The sequence below is a fragment of the Pithys albifrons genome, chromosome 2 (assembly GCF_047495875.1).
Source record: "Pithys albifrons albifrons isolate INPA30051 chromosome 2, PitAlb_v1, whole genome shotgun sequence".
NCBI lineage: Eukaryota > Metazoa > Chordata > Aves > Passeriformes > Thamnophilidae > Pithys > Pithys albifrons.
This window is the reverse complement of record NC_092459.1, coordinates 45,694,251-45,719,957: the sequence shown is the minus strand read 5'-3', so window position 1 is coordinate 45,719,957 and position 25,707 is coordinate 45,694,251. Positions and strand designations below refer to the sequence as shown.

Sequence of the window (25,707 nt, the reverse complement as noted above, 5' to 3'; positions counted from 1 at the left end):
TTAAACAAGATGGATATGGGAGAAAAAGTAAACTTTAAATCATTAACAACTAAGTTTTTCAAGAGCTTGTATATACAATTATATGTAATTTTCAAACAATGTTTTTCTACAGCAACAGTAATACTCAGTGCAAGGCAAAAAAGAGCTTGAAAAAAGGGGAAAACAGGCAATATAAAAATTGTAGGGATCACATGAAGGAATCATACATTAATCATGAGTTTTCTTAAAATGAATTACTGAATTCCATTATGAAAAGGTTATTTTATTTTTTAAAATTATTTAATCTTAGTAATTTCCTTTGAAGCAAAGACTGAAATAACCTTAGATACATTCTGAGGAAAAGGACATAGAAATAAAGATCCTTTGTATTCAAAAGTGAAAAGGATTTTTGAAAAAGACATGCAAGGGAAAGCATAACCATAAAGTTTACACAGGTACAGTTTTCCAATGCAAACAAGTCACTTAAAACGTTAAAATATTTGTATCAAAGTATTAATTACAAACACCATGCTTCTGGTATCAATCCTCCCGGTGCCCTTTACCATTTGGCAACCTTCCAATGTTTTTTCTTTTCTAAATAACCCGAAGAGCTTAACTCTGCTAAGCAGAGATAGCACGCAGCTCCCAACAGGAGTGCCAGAGGTTGCACACAGAGTGATCACTTTGCACTGAGTAGCACAGTTATGGTGATTAGCCCAACACACAGGTATCCCAAGGCAGACACATGACAGTGTTAGCCAAGACAGAATTTAAGAGGACCAAAAAGCTGTTTCAAATATGTAGATAAATTCTATTTGTGCAATTACACATTGCAAATCCTATTTGAAATTTGTCATGACAGCCTGAAACATTTGCTACTTCAGGAAAGCAAAACACTCCAATATCTCTCTTCCCTCTTTACATTACAGTTGCAACACATCTTTCTTTCTTGTTTCTTTGGACATGGGTAAGTCTTCCATAATTCATTCCTTTGCTACTACCTACTCCATTTCTTAGTAAAGAAGAAATGAAAACAGTCATCAGCTGCAAGGCATTTATACAAGATTCTGAACTTATTACCTTGATTTTTTTCAGCTTCTTCTACAGAACCAATGTACTTGGTGGCAACTTCAGGGTTATCTATAGAAGGATCTAAAGCATAACCTACAACCAAAGGAAAAAAATACTGTTATTTCAAGCTTTTCAGTTTTGTACAACTTTTATTACTCTGCCCCCCTGCAAAGTTTTTCCCATTGACTCTGAATGAGCCAGGGATGAGGAAGGATCGACACTTTGGAATTCCACTCATTTTTCACTTGGCCTGAGCCTAAAAATTACTATGAAGTAATACCTTGAGGCCTTTGAGTACATATTGCTATCAAAGTGCTTAAATTTGCACAATATTGAGAAATAAATAAATATAATAGGCAACAGTTAACATGAGATACAAATGGAGGGTGGTCACAAGAAGCAAAGTCACAGAATCTTTCTGCTGGGAAGGGACGTCAGGAGGCCCCTGCAGGGCCCAACACCCTGCTGCAAGCAAGGTCAACACTGAATACAGACCCATTTGCTGCAATGCAAACATTAGATTTTGAAGTGCCAGAGCAACCTCTTCTTGTTGTAACGTGGCATAAGAGCAGCTCAAACCCCTGTGTTAGTGACTGGCAATGTTAAACAGATGCTACTTCAGTTCAGGGCACTGTCCCTTGGTTTGCAAAGCCAGTGAGGAGCATGGAAAGCAGCTCGTGGCTGCTGCACACAGACAGCCCCCCGGCTCCAGCAGCAGCCTCTGCCTTGCTCACTGCCTCTGCTGGGTCAAACAGACTGCTGCTCCTCTCTAGCGCTCCTGGAGATGGCAGCAGCCAGAAGGAAAAGTACAGGGATGGGGAAAAACCAAAAGCAAATCAAGCTTTCTAGGGCTTTGTGTGTAATCCGTCTACCCCAGCAAAAATTTAGTCTTCCTCCTGCCAGAGTTGTGAAAGCTTGTTCCTTCATCTTGAAAGTAGTTGCTTTAACTAATGGGGATGGTTTCAGAAGCAGCAGTAATGGTTTTTAATTTTTAAAAGAATTAAGTATTCACATCTTCATTTCCTGATTAAGCCACTGAGTCAATTAAAAAAAACAACAACAAAAAAACACTCCAAAAACCCCCAACCACAACAATATCTGCTGCTTTTACTCTTATAAATAATTTATAAAATGTGTCTACATTTCATAGATATTTACAATGTTTGATAGTGAGGTTCTCATTTTAATACACATATCCTACATTTTTCTCCATTTCTGATGAAGTGGATAGCATGATCTTACAAGGATAAGATAGACAAATTCATCTGGTTTCCAAGGAACAGGTGCACTGAACAGTTACTGACCATCACGGTGCCTTTTTTTTTTTGTAGAAAGACTGCACCCTGGTGGACATAACACCAATTTTTATTAAATAATAAAGTGACAAAATATCCCTTGAGGACCCAAGAGAATTCCTCCGTATCAAGGAGAGGGGGAAAAAGGCACAAAAAATAAGCAATAAAAATATTAAACCACCAGTAAAAGTAATTGCACACACAAAATTAATGAAATCCTACAGCATACAAATCCAATTCCCATATTTTTGTTAACTCACAGAGACAATCATGAACAGTGGGAGATTACCCAGTCCGCCCCAGAGACCAATGGCCCATAAAAGCACTTGAATGTATACAAGCTGAGAACCTCTCAATACCATCCCAACACCCAAAGGAGATTGTCTCCCCAAAAATTTTTCAGAAAGACTACTGTCCCAGAATATGGCCTAGTTAATTTCTTTTTAGATGCTGGAAAAAAACCAAATTATTGGACTTAGTAGAAAAGTCATTCCAAGAACACAGCAGGTACTCCCACCCAAATGGAGCAATCCATCTGTTGACCAGCTCTATAGTGTTTCAAACCTGGGAAGACCCAGCCATGGAACAGATGCCCAGATGTTCCATGAATATGATATAGGGAGAAAAATATATACCAATGTTTCCTTGGGAAACACACATCTCATTTTGTTCTAGACTCTTATTATGGATAACCAAACCAAGCAGAGACTGGAATTAGATTTTCACTAAGACACTATTTCAGTGCGTTCTCTTCCAAGCTGTAAGGTTTCTATTAACAGCAGAGAGATATTACTTTGGACTTATGTCAAAATCAATACAGTGGTTTACTTGTCCTCTAACTGTATTGACACCATCTCTGGGACTCTATTTGCTTGGTACTTGTAAAAGAGGGACAGTATTCCAATGAATAGGGCCCCTGGGCCAAGCACAGCTTCCCGTGGAAGCGGAGACTCCTTATAGCTGAGTTGAATTTGGTCCAGCATCATCCTCATAGAAACTCTTAACAATTTCTACTTTCTAGTGGATATGTGAAAGAGAATCTTTTCTTTCTGGCTGAGACTCCTAAACGCAGCTGCAAAAGACTGCTTGCTTTTATCCTGCTCAGCTGGTATCCCACATAATGTGCCCTGACTTCTATGTCTCCTTCAGTTTTATTTAGGAGGCAGTTATTTCATGCAACATTTTAGCAACGAACGGTACAATTCCACCTACATCCACAATTTCAGAGCACCTGAAAATGGTTGCTTAAATAATCAGACTTTGATGTGCATTCCAGAAAGTCAGCTAATTAAAGCATGTTTACACCATATTGTGCAATGCAGCAGAGAGACCCAAGGTAGCTCAGGTATGCAGAAAAATACAGCTGGACTAACCCACTCTGACTGCACTGGCACCTCTGCAGAATCAAGTAATCAGAGAATAAAGTGCCTATAAGGGTAAGAGGTAATAGTGACTGTAGGTGTTGCATGTAACATGAGTAGCTGAAAAAAACAAAAAAAAAAATCACAAGTGTTATTTCCAAGTCAATCATTTTAAGCTCTTAAAATATCAGTGTTAGTGATGAAGTAATCCTGCTATAACCAAGTTACTGAGTACTTACAAAGAGCTTTGAGATTCATGGACAGAAGACTGTTTCTTATTAAAAAGGACATTAATGTCTTGTAAAGAAGAGATTTTTAAAATACTAAATGCTGCTTGAATGAAGCAGTCCACTTCTAGGATGAGCATTGATGCTAAAATAGCTATGAAATGACTTATGAACAGTTTGAGTGCAGCACATAAAAACAATCTCTAATTCTGCTTCCAAAAACATATATATGCTAACATAATTAAGGAGAATTTACTGACTTTTTTTTTAGCCATGCTCAAAAGGGAATTTTGAAGAAAAGAGACTGATGCTGCTGAGAGTACAGATGCAGAAGAATGAACAAGTGCTTGTATTTTAGGGCTTCCTAGTCTTTTCTGCCATGCTCCAAGGACTACAACGTTGGAAAAACAATGCTAGTTAAGTTTTGGGCATTTTACACTATAATGGCTTATGAAGAGTTTTTCTAGAAAGATAGCTATCTTTTAATATCTGAAATTAAACTAAATTAAAATAAATTACATCAATGGAATCAAAATAGGGTAGATTACCTGTGGCTAGACACAAGACTGGTTAGCAATTAAAAAAGTCAGGCTCTCGCAGAGCAATTATTAATGGCTTTTCATTGAACTGGGAGAGGATCTTACACAGGATATAAAATGGCCTACCTGGACTATTTTAGTCAGTATTTTGATGTATTATGCCACTGCATACTCCTTGCAGGTAGTTTTATAGAGCAATAAGGTCTTCCTCCCAGCCCAGGTCTCCTTTTCTCCAGCCTGTTATGGGTTTAGGCAGGTGGGCCTAAACTTAGGTTTTAAAGTTCAGCTAGGCCTAGGATTGTCAGCTGATTTAAGCTGGGCTGAGCTAGCTCACAGCTGACTTCTTCCAGCCAATAATATTGTATTCCATACCACACTACATCATCTCAAAGGGTGTAAAATCCAGTGTATGGGAGTGGCTTAGTTAGTTCCATCATGGCTGCACTAAGAGGAGGACATCTAGCAGCTCCTCTACTATGCTGGGCCCTGCTCCTGTTGCCTGTGCTTGCATTTTGTTTGCATTCAGGGAAGTAGAAATATTTTGTTGTTATACTTTCTCTTTCTTGCTGAGTGTCTTTTGGAGTGCTTATGAATTTAGAGTAATGGGCTTTGTATTAATTGGGGAGTGGGAAGTTATTCCTTGTTATTTATGCATAACTTGTGTAAGTGTGTGTTACATTGTAGTTTCCTCTTAATTTTCTCCTTTCTGTATAAATACATGTAGTTAGTTCCAGCATAAACCTGGTTTTGAGGATTTTTCTTTTCTCTCTCTCTTCTTTTTCCCTTAGCTGGTTGGGGGGAGGAAGAACCCTCTTCACTCTGTTCTGGACAGTTGGCATTTTGCCAGCTCAACCCAGGACACAGCCTAAACAACCCCAGCTCCCTCAGCTGCTGCAGATCTTAACCCTGATGTGGAAAACACCTCCAGTGCCTGTGTGGATTCACTTCCCCAAACTCCTGGCATGAAGGGGACCTTACTGAGATGGGTAGGTCTCATCTAGACTAAAAGCTGTTGGTACTGAGGTTCAGAGAGTACCTTTTGATAAAATATTTGGGTATAGCCAACAGTTAACAAAAATAAGCAATTTGCAATGACACACAATCTTTAGAAAACCATATCCTCAAGGAAATGGTAGCACAGAAAACTGAAACCTGAGATAAGAGGGATAGTAATAAGCATAGAATCCTATTTAAACAGAGAGCAGGGAAATGGAAAACGCAAACATGCATGCAAAATGGCAGAGGCTAAAAATAATACATAGTAAATATGGAAAATCTTGCTTTAAAATAATAAACTAACATAATTGGTAGGATAGTCCTAACATGACTGGATGTTTTACCTGGTAGAAAGAATACAGAAATAAGATGGTCATACGAGTGGGGAAAAACATGCAGTATGCCACAGGAAGCTTAAAGACAAATCAGATTAACAAGTTAATAGTGTTAACAAGCATTAAAGGATCCTTTGGATTGAAATTCCAGGTTTAAGTAGTGGTGGGTACAGTTGGTAGGACTCTCTACCTGACCATTCAGACAGCAGATGCAATAACCATGAAATGGTAACAGAGATTAAACAAAGTGCTAGAGAAAGAAGCACAGCAATAATGACATTTTAGTCACCTCCTTGTAGCAGACTGTGCAAATCTCACACCAAGTTGTGATGAAAACAGCATTTTTACACAATGTAGTTGTACCATGAAGCAGTCGTGTTAGTCATGTGAAAAAAAGCCACTTGAACAGTGCAGGAAACTTGATTTGAAGATTTTCTTTCTACAGGAACACATTTTATCAACGACCATAATGGGGTATAAAATCAACATTGTTAATAACTGAGCAAAGATAGCCATAAAAACATTTATGACAATGATCTCAATCTCAAAACAGGAGGGCTATATCAAATAAAGAAGGTTTTAAAAAGGAACACAAAGTGAGCAGCAAAGGGTAGAGCCTTTTTCAAATGCATGGGCACTTCAAAGACACCATGTGGAAGAAAAAAAACTAGTGCCTGCCAGCTATTAAAAGGCAACTTGGAAGAAACCAGAAGGAAGTGAGTGCAGCTGAAGAGTATGTAAAGAGAAACTATCAGAAATAAGAAACTATTTCTCAAAGAGCTGAAGTTGCACCCAGATGTGGCAAATACAAAAGACCAACTAGAAGACAAAGTAAACACCACAGTAAGGCAGACTCCCTCCAAAAGCGAGGGGCAAATCACAGACGGTATAAAAACTAACACTGGTCCTTTGTCAAAAGCTGCAGGGACAAAAAGTATATCAGACAACATGTAGGCCAACAGGTGATCAAGGAAGGAAAAGAGAACACCAGTGAGGTTTTTATTAAAACACATGTTCAATATGGAGTATCTTGGGCAGGCTCCTGCGCCAGAACCTTTCTTTATGTGTAACATGACACAGTATCTATCTCCAAGTGAGGACATTAAGGAATCAAGAAAGTAGTAACAAAACACCAGGAACAGATGGCAGTCACCCAAGAGATGAAAAGTCAAACTACAGTGCAAAAACTCTCACCTAATATCATCTCAATATAACAGAAAAGGAATGTATCAAATACAATGCCATCTTTCAAAAGACTGTTCAGAGGAGATATGGTGGACTACAGGTCAGCCTGCCAGCCATTTATATAGTTAGAAGATTGAAGGAATAGAAGCTATAATAAAGAAAGTTAGTATGCACTTGGATGAGCATTATATATTGCAGCAGAGCAGACAACACGGTTTCTGGACAGGTAAATTACAATGACAAAACTAACAGAATATTTCTGAAGTGACAATCTCAAAGCTTGGTTGATTTTGGATATCTTTAGGAAACCAAGTTAGATTGATTAGAGGGTATGTCAAAGACACTTTAAAAAACTCATGTCTTTACATGGTCAGTTGATGCAAAGTTATTAAAACACTGACAAGAATAAATGGTTGGCTTGCATAGCACAGAAAAGTTGCTGGCAGATCCATGCTCTGGACCATCATGTTCTACATGGAAAAATTCAGCAAGTAGCTTTGAGCAAGTTACTTAAAGCTCTAGAGAAAAATGCCCAGTTAAGAATTCTTAGAAAATGAAAAGTCTTTCACTTTATTAAGCCACAAAACAAATATAGAATGAGACTAACATGTAAACTTTGTGCACAGCTTTGCTCTTCATCTTGGGGAACAATGTAGTGAAACTAGCAGAGACATAAGAGAAACAAGGACAGCCACAGGCATGAAAAGGCTGCAAGAGAGGAGTAAGTAGATTGGTCAGACCTTTCCAGGTGAAAAAAAAGAAAGAACGGACTGAGAAGTTATGACCAAGACCTATAAAGTAAGGAATGACACAGAAATGGTGAATAAGAAATGACTGCTCATTTTGTCTTTCAGCACAAGAGACTAGGGGATCTCAAGTCAAATAAGAAAGCTGTTAAGTTCCACAAGTTCAAAACAGAGAGACTTCCTCACACAAGGTGCTGGTAAGCTGCAGAAATTACTATATACACAATAAAATTATATGGGCTCAAGAAGCAGCTTGACAAGCGTGTCAAAAAGGAAAAAAACCAAACAAACTCAACAAACTCACTTCAAATTAATAAATATATAAGCACTGCCCTTGGTTGAGAGACTGTGTATTGAAAAAAAGTATTCAGATGTATCACTATTTGCTCCTTCTCATACTCCTCACCAGGTACCCATTGCTGCCCACCTGTCCCACAGAATAAAGGGCTGGAAGGACCCCAGGCAATGACAGCATGGATGTTCTCAGCTACCCCGGCATCACAAGGAAAATGTACTTTTAATAGTAAATATTTGCTGCAAGAGAAGTAGGTAAGAAAGACTATTTGCCAAAACATACTTGGTGGGGTTTTTTTGTGATTAATACACCGGTTTCAGGTTGACATAACATAAAGCTGCTTTTTTGAAAGACACTGAGGCAGTTGAGCTGTTTTGGACACATGATCTAATTTACCACCCTTGTACTTCATTTATAGTCACTGCTTATCTACATGCCAGCTATTGCAGATTTCTTTGAGACCTCCTGCCTTAGTGTAATGGTGCTAAACAGATTAATAGAGGCCAGAGGTCTCAGGATCTGCAGCTTTTAAAAGACAGGTTTATTCTCCCTTCTTCCAATATGTTCTTAGCCATTAAAAACATGCATGGCTTAGATTTATGCTTGTCAAATTTATTTCATTTTTACATTTGGTGTTTTCTGAGAATATATTTGTTATATCCTTCCAAATGGAGAAAGAACATTGAATTTTCTGAGATAACCTTTTGTCAACTTAAATGAGTGCTGTTTTGCATAGACCTTCTACTGAGCCAGACTATCATGCTCATTTACTGCATCTTCTAGTTTGAACTTCAGCTTCTCAGTGCTTATACTTGCCAGTATCTCAGCCTTTTCATAGTTCCATTTTCACTGTACCCAGATCATTATCTATTGAACATTTCTGGAAAGCTGAATAGTTGCCAACGTTACAAGTCTTAAAAATACATTTTTATACTTGCGTGTATTACAGCTTTCAAGACAGTTGCTACAGAGTGATGATAAAAACCAGCAGCAGGAGTTTTGAGTAGATTTATTAGTTCTATTTTCCCCCAATCCAAAATTCTCAAACATAAAAACCCCAAACCATACACTAAATGCCTACAGACTCCTTTCTTCCAGTATCTATTTTACACATACAAGAATGCACAACCCACACAATGTACATTTAATTTCACAGAACAAAATCTAATCTGTCTATTCGGATCCTGAAGAGGCTCCTATCTGCACTGTCTGTCAAGTTCTAACAACAAAAATACAGTTGAGTTAAAATTATGCTATGGAACTAGAGATACACTTCTGAATATTGGCATTTTGCTTATATGCCACATCCTAACAACACAGTGAAAAGCATCTATTAGCTAAAATAGGTAAAAGACTGTCATAAAGGCATTTCATTTTTTAACTTGTATGGGAAAACCTCTAATAAATATCAAAGAAGTCAAAAACTGAGGACATGATAGGCAATTGTTTTCACTGTAACACCAAACCTAATGAATTTAAGGGGACACATGTTTAGGGAGGGGATTTTTGAGGCAACAGAGCTTGCAAGGAGTAGCATTTTGAACATAAATATGAATAAAGATGCAAATCCGTTATGCAAAAAGTTATGTTGTGACATTTTAAGTTTAAACAGGAAGTATCAGAACTTGCTTAATAAACTGAATTTGAAGAATATGAAGTGATACTTCAACTGAGCAAGCACTTACAATCAAGTTTAAAACAGAAATGAAAGAAGAAAAATTAACCACTGTTACATATAAACACATAGCAGTTTTGTTCTTTCAAATGTGTCCAAAAGAATGCTTAGAATCCATAGTCCTTCCACATTTTTCCTATTAAAAAAATCAATTTTTCTTACAATTCATAAAAAGTTTGTTTGAACCTCAAGCTTCTCCAAGACTCCAATGTTTATTTTTCAAATGCAAGTATTTGCAAGTGAAAAGATAATTCAAGATAAGAAAGCAGCTACTACAGTGACCACCAACACAGAGTTCTTTGGTCTGTCTTTGCCAAGACTATTTTAGTAACGTATTCCCATTTGCTGTAAATCCGATGCATTCAGCTTGAATGTACTGACAACCACTCTGAAGAACATGACAATTCAGTAAGGCCTCTTTTTAGTTTCGAGAGAGAATCACATGAAGTGTTAATAAGAATCACATGCAAGATTCTATTTGCATAACAGTTCTATGATTAGTCATGTTAAAAATGTGAAATTTTCATTTGTGTTTTTTACACTTGATGCAAATAATGAAAGGATTAATTAAGAGCAGTTTGCTAGGAGATCATACACTGGATTACAATTTCAAAGAGAATTAAAAAATTAGTTTTCCCAAATAAATACTAGGATCTCCAGGCATATGGATTATCATTTGAAGGCCTTTTTGCATTTTAGAAGTCTGATAAAATGAAATTCACAGAAGTTGCAGTCCTATTAACTGTTCTGTCGAGAACAACATAATTTGTCCAACCTTGGCATAATAAAGGTGGAGGTAAATTCCACTGTTAAGGACTTACCATAGGTTGCAAATGTTCTTCGTTGTTGCTCAAACATGAAATCATTGATGTGAGCTGGTTCTGCATAACCAGAAAGCATATTTCTAGGTGCAGCCATTTGTTGAGTCCTAAATGGGTTTTCTGGTCCAAACTACATAAAAAATGTTAAAACAAAGTATTGCAGAATTAGTAATTTCTTATTTTTGTGTATGTACTTTTCCAGAAAAAAAAACAACAAAAAAAAAAGACTTGCCTTTCAAAAATTGTAACACAAAATCATTGCAATTTTGTATTTCGTTATGACTACTGAATAAGCTTCTTAGTCTGTTATCTTGCAAGGGAATCACACAGTTGCTTTGAACAGTCTGTTTCATGATTGAACTTTCTAGCCCACATTAGTGGTACAGAGGACAAATATCAATGACTTGACTAGTTGATACTTGACAGTATCAACACATGCTGTCATTCAGTGTGTGATCAGTATTGTGGGGGGTGACAGTGAGTGCATCCCTTAAGCAAAGCTGTTTGGAGTTCTACAGAGAACAGCTACCTGGAGTATGTGTGGTGGCTTAGAGCCAATGAGAGGCTGTGGTGTACGTAAGGTTAATTGGGAAACCAATAATGTGGTAGCATGTTGGATGTGAGAGTACATAAAAGGTGTGGATGTTTGTTATGGGTTTAGCAAGTAGGCCAAAGATTTAGGCTTTAAAGTTCAGACTAGGCCTGGGATTGTCAGCTGACTTGAGCTGGGCTGGGCTAGCTAACAGCTGACTTCTTCCAGCCAATAATATTGTATTCCATACCATATTGCATCATCTCAAAAGGGGTAAGAGCCGGAGTGTGGGTGTAGCTTAGTCAGCTCCATCATGGCTGAACTAAGAGGAGAACGTCTGGCAGCTCCTCTATTGTGCTGGGCCCTGCTCCAGCTGCTGCTGCTTGTGTTTTGTTTGAGTTCAGGGAAGTAGAAACATTTTGTTGTTACTCTTTCTCTTTCTTGCAGGGTGTCTTTTAAAGTACTTATAAATCTAAAGTAATACATTTTGTATTAATCGGGGAGTGAGAGGTTATTTCTTGTTATAGATATCTATATAACTTGTGTAAGTGTGTGTTATATTGTAGTTTTCTCTTAATTTTCTCCTTTCTGTATAAATACATATAATTAGTTTCAGCATAAACCTGGTTTAGAGGTTTTTTTCCCTCTCCCTCTTCTTTTTCCTTTAGCTGGTCGGGGGGAGGAGGAACACTTTCTCTCTGTCTTGGACACTTGGCGTTTTGCCAGCTCAACCCAGGACAATGCTACTGAGTGAGAGTTAGATCTACCAGGATGTGAGATGATGTAATAGGAACTTCTAGGAAGTACTTCTTCTATTATGAGCTATGAGGATCTGTCTTATCTATCTTGAATAAACTCTCTAAAGTTGTAAGCCTTCTGGTCAAAGCCTTCTGATGTCTGCTGTGCCTGAGCTCTTCTGACCGCCATCCACGCTGCACCCCTGCTCGGGACTAAGAGGTGGCCCCAATACAGTACAAGCATTCAGAAGACAAAACTGCAGTGTACTGTCCCTTGTAAGGGGAAGAGATGAAAAAATATGTATATATTTAATACAGAAATTACACTGCCAGCAATACTTTTGTGGATTTAAAAAGCAACTGGGGACTTGCTGTATTAATCCAGGAAAACCCTAAGGGTACCCTGCCTTTCTTTTCCTCTGGCAAGACACCAAATGCCAGTCTCTTCCTGGTTATCACGGCTAGGGAAGAGAACAGAGGCTACAAATAAATGCAGTACACAGAGATTAAACCAAACTAACTTCAATTGCAACCCCTGTGCTTGTCAGGCATACACTGACACTCCCACATAGGTTTCCCTCACTAAACCTGCAGGGCTGCTGCATGTAAATGTAAGTATATAGCAGTACTTTTGCTCACACACATCACGGCTTCCATACATCGCAAAATACCAGCTCGCAATGAAAATGACAATTTATGTGGTTCTACAAAATGTTTTCTAAGCATAAAGCACAACTAATGCAGAAATTTGATGTGGTATTTGTCTGCCTAGAATTAACTCCTGGTCTAACAGAAGACAAACTGTACAAAGAAGTTAAACACTGAAAAAAGCTAAATGGTTGAATAGCTACTTTTATCTTTCAGATAACCTGTCAGTTATAATAAAATGGAAAGTGGTTCACATGGCACCAGGCAGTTTAAATTCAGCCTAAAATGGCTTTTCACCAAATATATTTAGCACAGCTCAAGTTACTAAAATTCTTAATACTGATGTGAATAATTAAATGGAAAGTACCTTGACTTTAATTTTAAATCCTCCTCTTACAAGCCTTGCATCTGCAAGACTGTTCATTTTGCTCTAAGGAGCACGATGAATAAATACCAAAAATGTGAAAATAGTAAGAGACCACTTTCATGCAGTTCATGTTTTTCTCAACATCTTTATAATGCTATTTTCCCACATTAGTGTTTAATTTTCCCAGTTACAATTCTGATAAACACTTTAGGATTCTTCTTAGAAGAGCTTTATATAGAATATTAAAATTCAAGCATTAAAAATACCACCACAACTGTGTAGAATCTACTTTTTTTAATTTGCCAAAACCAGATCCCAAAACGCAGCAAGTATCCAAACAAGTTGTTTTATAGGAAATTCACATGAAATTTTTTGAACCTCTGCCCTTTAATCCAAAGGCATTTCTGCTCTAAAGATCAATATTGTTTCTTACCTCTGGTGCAAACATAGTTTCATAAGTGGGATTGTACTGAACTTCCTTAATAGCAGGATCAAGGTGAACTCCTGTTTCCACATCTTCCTGAAATAAAACAGACACATTAATGAACAATTTTTCACATGCAGACTTGTAAATACATGACATTACCTTCTTTCAGTCCAAATTAGGGCTGTAGTTCAAGTTGACACTTTTAGCATTATGAAAAGAAAATAGTACCTTGGCTGAAGTTTTTATTTTTAAAACATATTGACTGCAAAAACAGTGTCAGTCCATCACTAAGAAATTCATTTAAGGCACATGCAGAATTTTAAATGTGAGTTATTATTTTTTTGAAAGACTTCATGCACACATTTTAAAAAGAACAGCAAGATTAGAGGAAAGCTTTTGGTTTTCTTTTGAGGATGTTTGAAAACCAGGCGTAAAGAAAAACCACTTAAAGTTGTCACCAATTCAATATAAAGATATGAAAGATAGAATTCTACAACAGGTAGAAGGCAGAAGTCACAAGTAACTTCTGAAAGACAGTTGTGAAAAAAAAAATTCACATTAGCACAAATATTAAGTATAACAATGATGTTCAGAAAATGCAATAATCCTTTGCCTCTGAGTTTTTACCAAAAGATATAAATGTAATTCAACATTAGTACTTAAACATGTTTCCAAGTCCAGCGTGACAAAAATTTAACTTGAGAGATGAAGGGATAAGAAAGAGGGACTAATCAAAAGAATAACTTCAAGCAAATCAAAGGGAAAAACTCAGGGCACATGAGGCTGAAACAGAAGGCAGAGAAGATGGGAAAGAAAAATGCTGATAAGATACCAGTGCTCAAAAAGACCTGGTTTCAGAGAGCTCTACAAAGGCTCATTTACATTGATTCTAAACTGATAGTACCTCCTCCCTATGAAGAGCTCAGTTAATGATGTTATTTTTCAGAATTATTAATGACACTGCTTCCTGCATCCTGTAGATACAGGAAGATCCTGTAGAATAACAAAAACTGTAAAGGACTCACAGCTATATGGAAAACATCCCTAGTAATTATACTGAAAAAACTATATTAACACCAGCATTTAATCAGTGCATACCTACAACAGGATCCAAAAGCATTTGTGACTCACAGAAGGAAGTGGCACAACAGAGGATCAAATTTTAGCAGTTGCTTCATTAATAGAAAATTACCTCAAACGAACTCAGTCTTGCTTTGTATTGTAGTGTCTTGAAAGAGCAAAGTGGCACGTTCTTTCCTTGTTTAATATTGTTAGCTACTCTCTAACATGCTATGCCCAGAACCATATTTTTCTCCCCAGTTCAACAGCAGGTCAATTATAAATTTGCTCACGCATGCAAGACTTAACAGATTTTAAAACCTGGTTGTCCAGAACACAGAAAAGAAAATCAGTGCCTAAATATCTTTGGCTTCTTATCCCAATATATTTGATTAGAACTACTCAAAGAAAAAAAATGGTGTTAAAGAAAAGGCATAAACAAAAAAGAATCATGACATAAGCAATCCTGTCAATTGATTTTCTACTAAGGCCACTGTCTTAGTAGAATTGTTAAGCCCTACAGGAAAGCTTTACTCTCACCATGTATCAATTATTTTACAAGGCAGGTCCAGCCACTGCACTGATCTTGGTTGAACCTTTAACGCTGCCAGTTCTCACCTTGACCTCAGTTTTCTCATCACGTGACCTTTTCAATCACTGGGCTTGGATGACAGTGGCTACCAGGACATTCACAGCCCTGACTTTCATTCACTATGAACTTGCCTGGAAACAGCACAGCAGGTCTGGTCCAGTCCTTCAGCAACAAAAACAAACATCCGCAGCCAGATCAGGAGTATCAAAACCAATGCCTACCCTGTATTACCTACACATTTAACATTTGCTTTCACAGCCCCATCTCCTGAGCACATTTTTCATAGTCAGCTTTTTCAAGTCACATCACACAGCTCACTCTGCCAGCTGGACCTCGCATCCTGTCCACCAAACTTATAATTTGAGAAAATAAAAATGAAGATAATTGATCCTCCCAGGCACTCAGCAATAGGACAAGGGGGCACGGGCTCAAGCTCTGCCACGGGAAATTTCAGTTGGAGATCAGAAAAAATTCTTTCCAGAGAGAGTAATCAGGCATTGGAATGGGCTGCCCAGAGAGGTGGTGGATTCCCCATCCCTGGAGGTTTTTAAACTGAGATTGGACGTGGCCCTGAGTGCCATGATCTGGTAAATGGACTGGAGCTGGACAAAGGGTTGGACCTGATGATCTCAGAGGTCTTTTCCAACCCTATTGATTCTGTGATAATAAGGCAAAATGTATCTGCTCATTGGTTAGTGACATTTAAGCAGTGATCAGTTTACTCGAAATTAAGATGCAGAGTTTTCCCTGCTCTTTAATCTGAAAAAGTGAGAAAAATTCACTTTTGCAAAAATGCCATGAATTTTTCAGTTCTGCTATTTTTCCTCCTCTTTTCTTCCTGTTAAGTTCTATTATATGCCACTTGGTAATTGAAAAAAGAAACAGATTGTGCCATGAAAGCTGATCCTCTGCTGGACAATTATAGCAATCCTGGTTCCACTTCACTGCTGGTGGAACAGTGCTGAGTCACTTCGAAGCCACACAATATGTTCACTCTTAGACCACCACAGGCACAGCCTTTCTGTGTGAAAACCACCGAGCCTTGAAATTGAAGCACATGTTATATTTATCAGAGCTACACTTCCCAAGACCTCCGGTCTTACTCATGTTTTCACATTTTGGGGTATCAAATGATCTGATAATATGCTGCTGAAGCACATAATGGTTCTTTTCACTACGCCACTTTGCCTTAAACTATATAATAATTTGTAAGTGTTCCAACTCCCCACTTTACCTTCTCAGTTATTTTAAAGAATTGAAATCTTGATAGGAATATAAGGTATTGACACAACATAGTCTGAAATGTTAAGTCTACAGCTAGAGTTGAAATTGCAGCAGAAAAAATATTCTTTGGTCAACATCTGATAAATGCCACTTTGTACAGCATTATGAGACTGGTAGTTAGAAGAAACATTAAAAAATATTAACCTAGCCCATCAAGAGCACAAATTGACAAGGCACCTGCATTGGTGTGTTTTGGCTGTGGTTTTTTTTTAATGAGAAAAGAGAACTCTCTAACTACCTGAAGGGAAGTTCTAGCCAGCTGGGGGTTGGTCTCTTCTCCCAGGCACTCAGCAGTAGGACAAGGGGGCACGGGCTCAAGCTCTGCCAGGGGAAATTTCAGTTGGAGATCAGAAAAAAATGCTTTCCAGAGAGAGTAATCAGGCATTGGAATGGGCTGCCCAGAGAGGTGGTGGATTCCCCATCCCTGGAGGTTTTTAAACTGAGATTGGACGTGGCCCTGAGTGCCATGATCTGGTAAATGGACTGGAGTTGGACCAAGGGTTGGACTTGATGATCTCAGAGGTCTTTTCCAACCCAATCGATTCTATGGTTCTATGAACTCATCAGCAACCTCTGCATATGGTGAAGATCTCTGGGTACAACTGCCAGAAGAATCATCTTTCTGCAGAACTCATCTTTCTAAGACCCAGAAAGCAGAAAAAGTAAATACAGGTCTTATGACTTTGTCCTTTATGCTGACAGCAGCCCTAACTGCACTCATTCCAGATGCATTTGCCATAGCTACAGCTCACAGGGAAAGGATCACAGGAGCAGCAGCCTGCCAGAGCTGTGACTGAGATAAGGTATCTAAGGGATTGTCTCTGTACTGTGATGTAGCTTTTCCTTTGGTCACAGGAGTATCTTGATTTATCTAAAAGCCTAAGGTGAGCAACTCATCATGTAGCTTATATGCCACCTGTGACACAAGTGGCTCTGCGGGACGGAAGATGATCAGTAGCCAGGCTGAAAGAGCAGGGCATCTGTGAATTCAGTGAGAAACCAACTAATACCCCAGATCACTTCCCACTCTCAAAGGCACAGGAATCATACAAAGGGGGGTCAAGGAGCTGTCAACTTAAAGAGAGACAGAGTTCCTCGAGAGAAAGATAAAAGTTCAGCTGTAAGACTGGCAGAGAAGCAGTTTGTGTTTCGTGCCATTCTGAAATTGTGTAAATATGGGCCTAATGGCATGCTGTAATATCATTAAAGGTGGTTTTGTATTGTATGGCCAGACTTGGCGAATGCAGATTTGGGCAGGGCTCTCCCCACGTGGGTGTGCCCTTCCAGCCTGCGCAGTGGATTTTTTAGGTGAGGCACAGCGTGCGCAGAACTGGCCCCACCGTTTCAGTCCTGAGGTCCATCTGTCACGGCCGAGCGAGCATGGACACAGGGGAGTCCTCGGGACTGTCACAGCACCTGGTACTAACCGGGGCTGACCCTGCTGAGCACCCGAGATGTGACGGGATGGGATGGCAGGGAGGCATTGAACTGCCAGGGGATGGTCCCCACTGAGACTGGAACTCAGGTCCTTGGGATTCAGAGTCCAGAGTGCTCTGCTTTACACCACGGGACTGCCCTGTAAAGGTGGAACACTGCACATAACCTGCAGGAGAAGAATGAAGGTGTTAGGAGCTTGTGCTTTACTGCATATGCCCATCTTTAAAGACACAATACAACAGAGCTGCAAACTTCAGCTCCACACGTCACCTCTGCTTTTCTCACAGTGGTAACAAGTACCCAACTGAAGTACAGAAGCCACATTGGGCACTACGTATCAGGTAAGATACGTGCTACTGAAAAGGGTCCTAAGGAGAAAAATCAAGAATGATCAAAGGTTTAAACTGAACCTAATTCAGCCCAGAAAGATTCAGATTACACAGCTTGGCAGAAATTCCTCAGTCCAGAGATCCACTGAAATTTGGTTAGCTGTGTATGTGTTCAGACAGATGCAAATATCACTCCTGATATGAGGCAAAAAGAGGCAGATGTCAGCAGTAAGACAAAGGGGCACGGGCTCAAGCTCTGCCAGGGGAAATTAAAGTTGGAGATCAGAAAAAAATGCTTTCCAGAGACTAATCAGGCATTGGAATGGGCTGCCCAGAGAGGTGGTGGATTCCCCATCCCTGGAGGCTTTTAAACTGAGACTGGCTGTGGCACTGAGTGCCATGATCTGGTAAATGGACTGGGGTTGGACCAACGGTTGGACTTGATGATCTCGGAGGTCTTTTCCAACCCAATCGATTCTATGATTCTATGATATCACCAAATTACTCAGTGTGTTGGTTGTATTGTTTTGGTTTTCTTTAATAGATGTAATGTCTACTTGCAGCATTGGGCTGATTTACAGTTCAGATATGATTTGATGAAGTAAAAAAATTATTTGATACTGAAATGCTCTCCCTTTGTCTCTTTTGTTCTACAACACAGCATCAGACTATTAGAGAGGAATGGTATTCAGGGCTGTACTCTGGAGAATTGCCATTGCCTGAGGAATCTTATCTTGAGACAGAAGGAAGCTTCTGATGCCAAGTGTGGACGAGCAGGTGCTTCATTATAACTCTCCAGAGAGCATGTCCAGCTCCTGCAAAGGCAGGCTCCTTTAGCCCTACCATAGCCCTTTGGCCACTTAAAAGGGTAAGAAAGGGCACAGGAAATAGAAGAGATTTTAGGCCACAAATACATTAAATCAGATTAACTTTCCCTCTTAACATGTCACAGTCCTGTTTTTCTTCAGAAAAACCCTTCCTGAATGCCAAAACCAAATACTGCTACTTTCTGTGAATAATACTTGATTTATAAAATACAAATTAGTTCAATAATAAAAAAAACATCCAAAAGAAAAGTTTCTTTACATATATGCAAGACAAAAACAGTTTTTTAATTAAACAGAGGCAAAATGCCTGTAATAGGTAACAAAGCAAGGTCTTAAATAAAAAACCCAAGTTGCAGCATGTACCGCAACACTGGATGGTAATTCTGCTCCTTAGAAAGAACAGAATGTTGCTTGTGCTTTCCTGTTTCATCTCATGCAAGCAGAGAGTTTTGATGTCTACCTGTTGGGTTTTTTCCTATTTTTTCTGAACAATTCAGATAATAAATATACAATGTTCCATTCTCCCCAGGTAAATTAATTACTATTTAGTCAAATAGCATAAAAGGACGGGCTGCTTTGCATAATATTTAATTAGTTTTAATTATCAATTGAATTAAAATGTGGTAAATTAAGACCATATCCCATGAACTACAAAGGCTGCAGTTTGTCACCAATTCTTGCATAAATCACTTGGGCTGTCAAATAAACATTATTTCATTCTAAAGACTTTCAAATTTATTATCAACAGATAAACAGCATTTGCAATTGAGCTCCAGCATTAAGATATGGCTGTTATTGGCTTTTATTCTTTCTGCCAATTCACACACTTAACAGTAAATGCCCACCCCATTAACTTCAAGAGAATAAAAGTAAACCAGCAACAGAAGCAAATGCTAAACCACTCTGTTGAACTAGGCTACACTGTCAGCATTTTGCAGGAGGGTAAGTTCTAAACATCTCTCCTTTCCAGGATATTTTTTTATCAAAGAAAGCTGGAAAATCTACCATGCTAAAAGAAGACAAAACATTCCTAACAAATGACAATTCCCAAATTCTATCACTGCTTAACACAATGGTCACATGCTAACTTGTATCTTTCTCCTCTCCATAGCTGGGCAGGGATTAGGTTTTAAAAAAACAATAAAAAAAGTGACAGAAGTATTTTTCGGCCTCTGAAATAAAACTGTTCTGGAAGCCTGCAGAGTGTCAAAGGCCAACCAGATTCAACAGAGAACTGACCCTTCCAACCCCTCCTCACATTAAAGGCAACACAGACCCTCCAGCTCCTGTACTGGGCTGGGCCAGCCTGGTTGATTTCAATCCAGTTCAGTGCCCTCTACTCCAGATCAGTGAAGGAGACACTGCACCTTGGGGAGACCAAGAGTGGAGCAAGTGTACATGATACTTCTGCACTCTCTCAACAGACACATATTTTCAGGTCAGAAGACCTGGTAAACTTGAAGAAATCCATGTATTTATTAACAACTCTTCCTTCAACAGATCTCTTCCAAGTACTTGGCCAGACTCTCCTTATAACAGTGCAAACTTCTTACACACACAGTCTTTCTTCGCACAGGCATAAGCCCCTACTACAGGTTGCATGGAGAGCTGCATTCTTTTGTTGTTCTGAAACTCGCTCCTACTAGTTAGCTTACAGTTGCTGCATGGGAAAAGTCACAGAATCGTAGAATCGATTGGGTTGGAAAAGACCTCCGAGATCATCAAGTCCAACCCTTGCTCCAACTCTAGTCCATTCACCAGATCATGGCATTCAGTGTCACGTCCAATCTCAGTTTAAAAACCTCCAGGGATGGGGAATCCACCATCTCTCTGGGTAGCCCATTCCAATGCCTGATTACTCTCTCTGGAAAGCATTTTTTTTCTGATCTCCAACTGAAATTTCCCCTGGCAGAGCTTGAGCCCGTGCCCCCTTGTCCTACTGCTGAGTGCCTGGGAGAAGAGACCAACCCCCAGCTGGCTGGAACTTCCCTTCAGGTAGTTCTAGACAGTGATGAGGTCACCTCTGAGCCTCCTGTCCTCCAGGCTAAACAACCCCAGCTCCCTCAGCCTCTCCCCACAGGGCTTATGCTCCAGTCCCTTCACCAGCCTTTACCAGCACATATCCCCTACACGCCATTTAATGACTTTGTAGGTCCTTATCAGTGGTGTTCACCTCAGTCATCTTTTTCAGTTCTGGAGTCCTCAATAATTCCTCATACAGAAGCAGGACCCTTCTTTGGCCCTGCTGCCCTTCTCTGAACATTATGCTCTTACAACAGACCCTTTTCTGCATGAAGGGACCAGAAGCACACACCTACATCCTCTGTTGCCTTCCCCCAGCTGATGTAACATTTTCAGCAGTTCAGTGGTGCCAAAAACAGTAGCAGAAACATGCAAGTTTCATCCAGTTGGTTTTCCAATTTATAATGAAAGAAGTACCACTACTGGATTGGAGTAACCAATAATTATAACTCAATGTTATCTGTTATGAGTAATTTAACATCAACAATAGGCCTATTTTAACATGCAGAATGTAAGAAGAGGATTTCACAAAAGCCACCCCTTGACATTTTTAAAGGACAGTTTCAAATCATTAGCAGTTTTCAATTAGAGAAGAATTATTTTCACAGAAATATGATTTTATGTAACTACGATGTACTTTGAGGCAAAGACTCAGATTTCTTATAGAAAAACAAAATAAATCTTGAAGTAACATCTTAGGGCTACATTTGATATGCACACTTAAGTAACCCAAACGCTGTTGGTTGAACATGCTAACTACTGTGCCTTGCTAATAAAGACATTGAGGACCTATTCCTCTTTAAAGTACATATAAGTCTAATGTCTATGCCAGTTAACAGACCAAAATGCTGAATAAGAAAGGGGTACAACAGTTAGAACCAGGATGCAGAACACCAACCACGATTTGCATTCTCAACTGCCAAAAATGCACTTGTGTGCAGCTGTCATTTATATTTATTGTATGACTAACCCTTCTAATCCCCCTTTTTACTACCATCTTCACTTATCCATTCCCAGTCCTTTGTATAATACATATATCCATGCACTTAAGAGACTTGATCCTCACGCATGTTAAAACAACATTTGCACAAGCGAAATGTAACTAATGAACTGTAACTTTGCTTTCCTACTCACTCAGCCTGCAGTTTTTCCAGGCCTGTACTTACACAACACTTGTAACCTACACTCAAACATCATGTATTTTACATTTGTTCAGCAAGGGCTTTCTAATTCCTCCTCACTTCCTGAGGAGGTGACTGCCAAGCTTTCATTGAATGGTGGGATGTCATCATTTTTAGACCTGGAAGGTGTTGAGAAAGTGCTGTCTATGAGACCTACCCTTATTTCTTGAACCCAGAAAGAAAGCCTAACATCACTACACAAAGAAATTATCAGTTACTCTTCAAAGAAGGTGCTAAAAGCAGCTGCAGCATGCTGTATTCTGAAAGCCTCAGCTTGAAGCTGTTGCTCTTTTCAGTTATATGCAGTTCATCCATGATCTCAAAAATTACCGACAACATTTTAATCAAACATTTCTCTACTCAGAAACCTCGCTCCCTTTTTATTTTAGTATTATGACTGAGGCAGAGCCCCAGACGTGCTGGTGGGTACCCCCTCTAGGGCACAGCCTGGCAAACAGCTTTGAACTGAATGGGCTGCTGACCCTTAACTCTTTCTTCCAGCTGCCTGTTTCTGCACTGGTGTTGGGGATTTAACTGTGCTGGCACAGCATTGGCGCCAACAAGATCAAGGAATGGACCCAAGGGCAAACAACTCTTAGCAGTTTTGTGATTTCTTAAAAATTCAGATCTGTTCCCTGATGTCAGCAACTGAGCAACTATAGAAACCTTTGAGCTGGTGTGGTAAAGGGAAAATCCACTGCTACAGCCCTAGGAGTGGTGAAAAACACAGCCAATGCTACTTGCCATTTATAATCCTTCACATTTAGGAGATATGACAGCTATTAATCAGCAATCCTTTTGAAGCCTGTACAGGACAGCCTGCCAGATGCTGAAATTCAGGAAGTCAGATTTCCAAGAGTCCAAGGGATAAGAAAATATACAATAAAACGTACACATGCAAATCTGACCAGTTTCAGTGGTCATATTTAACTAATTGGTAAGTGGTAAGAATTAACTAATGACAAGAGTGAAAGATTCCACTCACCTCTTGGTCACAAACAGGAAACTTTTCAGAACACTAGGAGCAACACAGTAACACATGCAGAGTTATCATGGGAAGATGCCTGCTCTTGATTACAAACTGTGTGTGTATGGCCAGACTTGGCGAACGCAGATTTGGGCAGGGCTCTCCCCACATGGGTGTGCCCTTCCAGCCTGCACAGTGGATTTTTTAGGTGAGGCACAGCGTGCACAGAACCGGCCCCACCGTTTAAGTCCTGAGGTCCATCTGCCACGGCCGAGCGAGCTTGGACAGTGACAGGGAAGTCCTCGGGACTGTCACAGCACTCGGTACTAACCGGGGCTGACCCTGCTGAGCATCCGAGATGTGACGGGATGGGATGGCAGGGAGGCATTGAACTGCCAGGGGACGGTCCCACTGAGACTGGAACTCAGGTCCTTGGGATTCAGAGTCCAGAGTGCCGGTGTTAAGTCCTAAAGCACCTTCCCCCTCTTTCTGGCATCACAGAAATGAGTCAATATGATATTGAACTAGGAAAATTCAGGTTTGCCCAGCAAGAGTGGAAGAAAAACGGAAACACCGCTCAGATTTCAGGCTGCCCTTTAGCACAGGATTCAGTTGCACTCGGCCTATCAAGTATCGACTTCACCCCACGAGCCGGGAAAACCACACTGGAAACATCTTAAACTCAAAGAACAGCGGGCAAAGAGTACCTAAGGAATTACAGCCGAGACACGCTCTGAGATGGGGATAACACGCTTTAATAGGTTTAACCCCCCCCAGCCGGGATGCACCCGGGCTCCTCGACACGAGCCCTCCCTCCCTCCCTCCCTCCTTCCACAGCTGCGGCCCCGCACCAGGGGCAGGGCCGGGCCAGGCGGGCCGGGCCAGGCGGCGGGCCCGCACCCTTCCCTTCCCGCCTCCCCAGCGCGGGGCTGCCGCAGGGCCGTCCCCAGGAGCGTCCCGAGGCCCGCGGTGCGGACCCAGCCCGGCCCGGGCCGCAGAGGGCCGCCTACCTTCACGGCGACTTCCGGGGCCGCATCGACAGCCAGGGCCGGGGGCGCGGCGGGCGGCGCCCGGAGGTGCAGCACGGCGTCGCGGGTGGCCAGCACGGCGGCGGAGCGCTGGGAGCCGCCCTCGGCCTCGGGCTCCGAGTCGGGCTCCGAGTCGGAGCCGCCGTAGGAGGCGAGCGCGGCGATCGCCGCCGACATCTTGGCGCGGGGGATGCCGGGACGGGCAGGTCCTGGCAGCTCTGCGGGGCTCGCCGCGTCCCTTGCCCCGAACAGCGAGCGGGCTCGGCTGCGCCTTGGACAGGCGGCTCTTTAAAACGGAAAGCGCACTCTGATAGCTCATTACAAGCTACACAAGCGTTAGAGGGGGGATCATTCCCCTTGGCTGCTGGTGGTGCTTAACCTTTCAGGACTCCACGGCAGGACTCCAAACTCCAGCATGCAACGCGGCGCGGTGCACTGGGGGTTGCTCCCTTCCCCAGCGCTTTGCGTGCCGGCAGAGGAACACATGGACCGGCCCGGGGCAGGCTCACGGCCTCCGCTCCCACACAAAGGCTTTTGGCCGCCCCTTCGGCGGGAGCGGCGGGGCGGGAGGGCGGCCCCGCAGCACCCGCGGGCTCCCACCGCCCAGCCCCGCCCCCTGCCGCCCATTGGCCGCCGGCACCCGGTTTCGGTGACGTCACAGCGGCGGGGCCCCGCCCTCCCCGAAGCCGGGGGGCGAGGGCGCCCGACGGGCTGGACTGTACCACCTGCCCGCCCGCGGGGTGGGGGGCGGTGGCACGTGGGCCAGCCCGAGCATCGGGGCGGCGCGGGGGGGGGTTCGGCCGGCGGGTAAACAGCGCTCCCCGCACCCCCCCGCATCCCGCCCGGCTTCGGCGCGCCGGGAGAGGCGCCGCCCCCCGCGCGCGCACACACACACACAGACACACACACAGACACACACGCGCACACGCACGGGGACACGCGCGCGCTGCCCGGTGTGCCTATTGTGGAGCCGCCGGGGACGCTCCGCGCCCGCCCCCGGCACCGCCAGCCGGGAATGGCCGGCGCCGCCTGAACTTCCAGCGCCCCGGCGGCCGCCGAGGGAGCGGCTGAGGCTGCGGGCGGCGAGCGGCGTGAAGGTGCGAGGTGAGGGCAGGCGAGTAAGTGCCCCCGCGCCCTCCCTCGCGGTGCCCGGGGCGGGCGGGAGGGACCGGCTCCCGCTCCCCGTCCCCGGCGGGGCTGCGAGACGCGCCTGCCCCACAAAGGGACCGGTGCTCGTCAGGTGTTGGCCCCCTCCCCTTTGTCCGCGCCCGCGCGGGGGGCGGCGGCGGCGGCGGCAGGGAGGGATGGAGGGATGGATGGAGGAGGGAGGGAAGGAAGGAGGGAAAGCACGTCTCGGAGCCCCTCTCCCCCGTCTCCCCTCCGCCCCCGCGGGCAGGGGCAGGAGGGGGGCGTGTTGCGAGGCGGGCGGAGAAGGGGAGGGGGCCACACTTGTGCCGGAGCGCCGCGCTTCCCTCTCGCTGTGGCTGTCCCTGTGCCGGCCGGCCCGAGTGCCCGCTCCCGGCGGGAGGGAAGGCGCGGCGGGACCGCCCGGCGGGAGGGAAGGTGCGGCGGGGGCGGCGGGCCGGGGTCGCGGCGGGCGGGGTGACGTCACCGCCGCCAGGTGCGGGGGGAGAGAGGCGCCCCCTCCTCTCCTTCCCCCTCCCCGGGGACCGGGCCGCCGCGGGCACCGGCAATGCCGAGGGGCGGGCGGGCGGGCGGGCTCGCCGGTGGCGGCGGAGCGGGGT

The 25,707-nt window shown here is 42.4% G+C and overlaps 2 protein-coding genes across 6 annotated transcripts in view; one reads left to right on the top strand and one right to left on the bottom strand.

Moving 5' to 3' along the window:
• Window positions 1-24,178, bottom strand: part of CDC40 (cell division cycle 40) — a 42,351-nt gene extending 18,173 nt beyond the window's left edge. The window contains exons 1-4 of the mRNA XM_071548903.1: window positions 23,945-24,178; window positions 13,243-13,329; window positions 10,526-10,655; window positions 1,060-1,143 (exon numbers count right to left, since the gene is read on the bottom strand). Coding sequence (XP_071405004.1) covers window positions 1,060-1,143; window positions 10,526-10,655; window positions 13,243-13,329; window positions 23,945-24,139 — 496 coding nt within the window. The 5' untranslated portion in view covers window positions 24,140-24,178. The remainder of the gene's footprint in view (window positions 1-1,059; window positions 1,144-10,525; window positions 10,656-13,242; window positions 13,330-23,944) is intronic.
• Window positions 24,179-24,966: 788 nt separating this feature from the next.
• The window catches only part of WASF1 (WASP family member 1), a 91,735-nt gene continuing 90,994 nt past the window's right edge, over window positions 24,967-25,707 (top strand). For 3 of the 5 annotated variants that reach the window (XM_071548900.1, XM_071548895.1, XM_071548897.1), the window contains exon 1: window positions 24,967-25,066. The gene's annotated coding sequence lies outside the window, so the exon portion shown is untranslated. Of the gene's footprint in view, window positions 25,081-25,707 lie in introns of all 5 variants that reach the window. The other 2 variants (XM_071548896.1, XM_071548898.1) reach the window with 2 other exon arrangements.